Genomic DNA, 6,852 nt, shown 5'->3' with positions numbered 1-6,852 from the left:
GTGAAAACAGAAGTGCTGGAGCCCAGAGGCTCATTCAAGAAGGTTGTGAGGCTGTGGGATCTACTCTGAAGGAAGAATGAGACCCCTTGGAGTTGTGGCAGGCTGAAAGCTTCCTCCGAGAATCTGTTTAAAAGCTGGGGCATAGCACCAATCTTGTGGATATTTGCTTCCTAGAGAACTTCAAGACTTGATTCCTCAAGAATTGACTCTAACCTGAGATCAAGACAATGAGCAAACTCTCCTGTTTCCTGTTCAGCCCCCTCTTCCGGATACTTGGTAGAGCCCAAAACTAACAACAAAAACATAGCCCATCGTCCCCAAGGCTGAAGATTTGCTCACAAGTTCACAACAAAAAAACACCTGATCGAGCCTGCCACACCAACAGTAATAAGCTGTTCATTAATGCCACAATAATCTTTTGAATACCATAGAATTTAACATCAAAAACCACTTAACACAGAGATTTGCATAGAAGCGTAGGGGAGTTAAGAGCCAAAGCACATTGTATTTCAATGGGAGTTGGGAACCTAATTCCATCAGGCCCCACTGAAAGTCTAGTTAAAAACTAGTGCAAACCTAGTTTTAGGGTTTTTTTTAAGCTGAGGAACAGGTTCAAACTAAACTGAAGTGTCCACACAGGGGTTTGCTCTGGTTTAACAAAATCAATTTAAATTCACGTCATAAGCTGGTGTAACTTTCTCATGTAGAAAATCTAAACTGTCTTTTCTAAAAAGAAAATCTCATTCTGATTACACTGTATTTTCCCCCATTAGAGCTTCACCTTTTAATTTGAACAGAATAAGAGTAAGGCTGATGAACACCAACAAAATCACCAGAATCACACTCCAAGCCACCATCCAGGGAGACATTCTTGGGAAAAAGGAATCTGAAACAAAAAGCTCACGGTTTGGAAACTGTAATAATAAACAGTATACTTTTATTCTATGAAAAAAGATCACATCAGGATTTATGTGAAACAAGTGTGGGAAAAATTGCTCCCTGCAATATAAAAACTGGCAGAAATCAATTTTAAAAAGAGAATCTGCTCACCCACTTTTGATAGTATTTAATACATCATTCGATTCTATCTAAAGTGCTGGCAGTCCTACCCGCCTTTCCCCTCCTCCCTCTCTCTTTCTCTCTAAGTGAAGCTGGTCACATCATCTACTATTAAGGTGGCTCGAAACTTCCCTGTGAAGGAGACTGGGAGTGGGAACCAGTACAGGGAACAGAGAACTGGGATGGGGAACGGGGAAAAGGAGTCACATCTGAGAAGGAGCTGGAGTGCGGGGTTACATCTGAGATCGGTTGGGCAAAGAGACAGAGCAACCTTAATTGGGCCCTTTGTGCACAGGCATTACAGCAGTCTTTAACTAAATGACCCAATGCTATTTTTCCCCCAGGACTCTTGCCTCATTCAGTGCACTGGATACACCAGCTCTGGGGATGTATCTGGGTTTTGCAATGAAGGAGGCTGTTGCCTGTAGGACCCTGGCCTCATTTCTTGCAGAAGCTGGAAGATGTGTAGAGAACGAGGCAAGGAAAGTCTGGTCTCATGGGTAAGGCAGTGGACAATAGTGGTGATCAGTGGTGACAATTGGTGGCAGGGGACAATAGTATGTGATCATGGTATTAAAAACTATATCATAATGCATAGATACAAAGGAACCAAATTTAGAATGCACAGGGAACTTTAATTCTGCTATATCCGAACATTTGATTCCAAGATTTTGCCATCTTGATGTTCATTTAACATGCTGTGTGTATCTGTGCATGCAGCTGTGTGTGTGAATAATTGTATATATATTTAATAGTGGGTTTGTTTATGGTTTGTTTGGTTATAGTTTAATTCTGGTTGTCCTTTTAAACATTCTTCACTTTGATGGATAACCGTGGCTTCTGAACCCATCACCCAACCCAGGAGACAACTCATAGGAAAGTGCCTCCTTCTGTTGATGAAATTAATAATACAGTTAAAACGTGTAGAAAGAGAAATTATAGTTAATCATTAAATTTATCAACAGAAAACTTATACTGAAATAAAATTAAAACTTTTGTAAAAGCAGGGAACTTCATAGTAAAAAAAATCTGAGGGTTTAAGAGTGGAAATAAATAATTAAGGAGGGCAGATTAATATCCATATACTCTTCACTTCGGCTGGCATAGGAATTACTGCCATAGGAACTGATCTTCAAAATGAGTCCATAGGAACTGATCCAAATCCTACTGACATCTTTAATGGGCTTTGTATCAGGCCCACAGGATTTTGTTGTTATGGCAACCCCTTTCTGGGTGTGAAGTTTGCTAAAGGATGAGAAATCAAACTTCATATTAAAACTTGGGACCTTGTAGGGTGTCACATGCTCAACTGACTATTCCCAGGGCTACAGACTTTCTTGGACCTGCCTTTCTTCTGACCAACCATAAGCAGAGATTCATCAGTCACAAATTTCCACTATGTTCAAAAAATCACAGCGTATCACATCTCCCTCTCCATCTTCACTGGGGCAAGAAGCCTAGTATTTGATCCACCAGTTCACTAGGATGCAGAAAGTCCAACCTATCAGTAGGGCCCCCATTACACCTTAACACTCTCCTGTGGAACCTATGAGAAAAAAAATCTAAAGTGACTTTAAATATCAGTTTAATGTAATATGGGACTACAAACACTAACCATCATGTTTTAATCACAATTATAAATTATATATATATACGGTGTCTCTACAGGGCAGTTCTATTGCAGTAATACACTTGGATTTCTTTTAAATGTAACCTTCACCCTGAATTTCCTGCATTCAAAATGCTAGTTTCTGGGATAACTACAATATCCCTGGAATGCATTTATCCTAAATTGTGCTCTCAACCTTAACTTTATCTCAACTGTCGTTTTTTGTGAGGGAATATTTTAACTTTTGTATAATTTAACAATCTGATTTTTCTCCCTGTTGAGTATGACAGCGTGTGGTTTTGGTGTTAACTGACCTGATATATAAAAAGTTATTGATTCCTTTCCTTGGTTCAGGTGGGTATTCCTTATAGAACAGGACAAATCCTGGTTTGAATTTTCTGTTATAATGATAGAATTTTTTATTTCAAAGAAACCATGTTCCTCTTCAGATTTTGTTTCAGTTGATAAAGATAAAGGCTGCCCACTGAGATCTCTCCACAGCACCTCAGGCTCTGGGTACCATCCAGCTGACTGACACACCACTCGGATCCCTCCATCCTGGTGACCCTCAACAGAGATGTGAGGTGCAGAGCCTGAGGCTAGAGTAAAATGAATCAGTGTTAAATGAGATAAGGATACAGCCCAGCGTATAAACGTTTACATTTTCAATACAATGATTGAATACACTTTCTTTATTGTTGATATGCATGGAAACAGAAAACTTGAGTTCAGTGAGACTTAAGCACTTGTGAAGCATTTGCTTAAGTGTGTTGCAGTACTGGGGCCACAGAAATGGAAGTGAAAACCTTACAGAATGTGGGAGTGTGTTATCGACAGCTTTGTAGGTGATGTGACGGGGGCAAAGAATGCAAGAGATTTTACCCTTGATTTCTGATTTCATAATGTTAACGGTACTTTTGTTATGCCTATCACCTTCTGGTGGCCAGTGTGAGAATAAAGTGCTACAGGACTCTCATTGTTTTTAGTGTGAGAATAGCTATTTATTGGTAGAAGCCTTAAGACTATACTGAGCATGCTCCAGGGAGTTGTGGGGTGTGTGAACTGTGAAGAAATTTCTCAAGAAGGAGGCTGCTTAGTTGTCAATGTGAACGTGTACCAGAATAAAAGATCCCCTTTTCCAGTTCTAATCTGTTTTGGGTCTCCGTGCCCACTGAAGGTAGGACAAGAAGTTATGGTCCTAATCTGCATCCACGGAGATCTAGGTGAGATATTAGGAAAACCATTCTAACTGTAAGGATAGTTAAACTCTGGAATACGCTTCCAAGAGAGGCTGTGGAAACACCGTCACTGGAGGTTTTTAAGACCAGGCTGGACAAACACCTGTCAGGGATGGTCTAGATCAAGGGTGGCCAAACCATGGTTCATGAGCTGCATCCGGCTGTTTGACATCTAGCGTGTGGTTTGCAGAACCCCCCACCCCCATTCTCCACCTACCAGCATGGGGGGAGCTTGAGGCTTCTGCCCTGAGGTAGAGAGGGGGATCTTGGAGCTTCTGACCCATGGGGGGCACCTCCTGGGGCTCAAAGTCACCTGCCAGGACTCACAGCTTTCACCCTGAGGGTAGCACCTGCCAGGGCTCAGGGCTTTCACCCCAGGGGGCGGAAGCCTCGAGCCCCAGCTGGCGTCTTTGGCATGGCATTTGTTGGGAGCATAGTCATATTTAGGCCAGACAGAAGCCTGATATGGATTTTAAGGGTTTGTTCTGGTAACATTTAACAGCATAAGCAGAACTGCCTACGTGTAAGAAGTTGCAGAGTAATTATGTTTGGGAGAGAGAAAAAAAGATAAAGTAACAAAAAAGCAAGAAAAGAGCGGGTTGAAGTAACATTAAACCTGTAGTGACAGGGCAGGAGAGTTAACGTGGAAATGGAAGACTAATGCATATGTAAATATAACAAAAAGTTATAAATAAATTTTTGCAGTAAAGGGAGGTGGAAGCTGTGTTGTCCATTGTTGGAGGTGGCTGTGATGAGATCATCCCAATGAGCTTCCCACTGGTGAGTAACTGATTGCCACTTGCTGAATGTTTTGCCTTAATAAAGATTTGTTGGACCCACCTGCTGAGTAAGTGACTCTTGATCCAACAACATGAACTGTTTATCTGTTCATACTGAGAAATTTCAATTAAAGTTCAGGATTATGACCTAGAAAAATCTTGCCTCTCTTTCTCTCTGGCCCAATGACTATTTAAATATTTATAAACAGTAGAACAGTCATTGGGCCAGAGAGAGAGACTGTAGTCCAGTGCTTAGAGTACACCCATGGGAGGTGGGAAAACTCAGGTCCAATCCCTGTGCTCCAATGGCTATTTAATTCTTTGTCCAGATTGGATAAATAATCAAAGATTAATTAGAGCAGGGGGACTGGCCCTTGGGTCTCCCACCTACCAGGTGGGCGCCCTAACCACTGGACTACAGAGTGAGTCTTCTCTGAGTCTCTTGCCTAATGACTATTTAATTTAATGACTATTTTGAGGATCTCAGCAGCACCTACATTTTGGACATAGATGCCTGAAATGAGGAGCTAGGTACCTAAGTACCTCTGTCGGTCTGGGTCTAAGAGCCATCTAAGAGATTACAGACACATGTTACTGACCTGCTACCTTCAGTTCCAATACAGCTTCTTCATAAAAGACACCATCTTGAACAAAACAGCGGTATTTTCCTTCATCAGAGAGTCTGATATCGACAATCCTCAAGGGAACATTCCCATCCGTGATGCCAGCTTTCAAAAGCTCTGTCCTTCCGTGATAGTCTGGCGTCTGCTGCTCATACTGATCCTTTCCATACTGATACAGGTGTACAAATGAAGTGAACTCAGATCGGAACCATCTCACTTCCATGTTCTCAGCACTCATGCTGGGGGACAGGTGACAGGGTAATAAAACATCCTCACCCACAACGGCAATGACAGGGTGATCAGGTCCAATCATTGTGAATGGGGCTGTGAAATGCACCAGGGCAAAGAAAAGATCAAATTAAAAATAATAAAAGGGAATTTAATATACATTTAATCACACATGATTCAAATTTATGTATAAGTCTTTCCCATGTGCTCAGGGTTTAGCTGATTGCCATATTTGGAGTCAGGAAGGAATTTTCCCCCAGGGCAGATTGACAGAGGCCCTGGGGGGGTTTCACCTTCCTCTTCGTCATGGGTCATGTGTCACTTGCTGGTAGATTCTCTGTAACTTGAAGTCTTTAAATCATTATTTGAGGACTTCAATAACTCAGTCTTAGGTTAGGGATCTATTACAGGAGTAGTTGGGTGAAGTTCTGTGGCCTGCGTTGTTCAGGAGTTCAGACTGGAAGATGATCATTATGATCCCTTCTGACCTTGTAGTCTATGAGTCGATATTCTGTGCATCTGCTGCAGTGTTCTGTCATTGAATAAGATGTGTCCTGAATTTATATATGAATTTTACAACAAATGCAATTGGATAACCGTCATTTGTATATCCATAATGTGTATTAGTTTTAATGGAAGCTGAAATATATTGTGCCATTATTCTTACGAGCAGCGCCAAACACAATGAACTTGCACAGCTGAGCAAACAGTTGCTTTCTGTGTGAGACAGTTTAAGTTTTTTTGAATGTTTGACAAAGTCGGGCTGGATGGCTGCAAGGATGTGGTCTTACTGGGTTCTTCTTTCCTCGCTCCCAGCCAGGAGAGGGAATCAGCCACCCAGGCTTACAGCAGCCCAGGCTTGGGCTTTCGTGTCACCGCTCCTCCAGCGGAGTGGTAAAACTGACAAGACTGACAGCCCCACCACTGCCGTAAGGGTGCAGTGTCTACATTGACACTGTGCTGCCCTACCTAAACCAACAAAAGCCCTACACCTCTCATCGGTGGTTTTATTTTGTCAAAAAAACAGGGCAGTTTTGTCAGCGGAGGATTGAGTGCAGTGTGCACCTCACCTCTGTTTTGTCGGCCAAAGTCAGGAAACTCTCTAGTGTAGACCAGGCCCCAGAGACTGCTCAACCGGCATCAGTGGAGAGGAAGAGAAGGTTTCCTACAGCTAACCACTGGCTTGACTTGCTGCTCACAGGGAGCACTTTGCACTTGAGCTCTGTGAACTCAGCGGGGGTTTTTGAACTAAAACTTCCTCTCCTCTCCCTCTCCATGTCCCCTCAGTTTTTAACGGGAGACAGAGAGGTGGCAGG

The 6,852-nt window shown here is 42.4% G+C and overlaps 1 protein-coding gene across 1 annotated transcript; it reads right to left on the bottom strand.

Annotated features, from left to right (window-relative positions):
* Positions 1–749: 749 nt before the first annotated feature.
* On the bottom strand, positions 750–5,851 carry LOC137157881 (butyrophilin subfamily 1 member A1-like). Its single transcript, XM_067555308.1, has 4 exons — positions 5,830–5,851; positions 5,285–5,632; positions 2,983–3,267; positions 750–886 (listed from the first exon to the last, which is right to left on the bottom strand). The coding sequence occupies exons 1-4, from the start codon at positions 5,849–5,851 to the stop codon at positions 750–752; spliced, it is 792 nt and encodes a 263-aa protein (XP_067411409.1).
* Positions 5,852–6,852: the final 1,001 nt, after the last annotated feature.

The sequence above is a fragment of the Emydura macquarii genome, unplaced genomic scaffold, assembly GCF_026122565.2.
Source record: "Emydura macquarii macquarii isolate MOO-44397 ecotype Brisbane River unplaced genomic scaffold, CSIRO-AGI_Emac_v2 contig_1624, whole genome shotgun sequence".
NCBI lineage: Eukaryota > Metazoa > Chordata > Testudines > Chelidae > Emydura > Emydura macquarii.
This window is presented reverse-complemented; position numbering and strand designations above follow the sequence as displayed.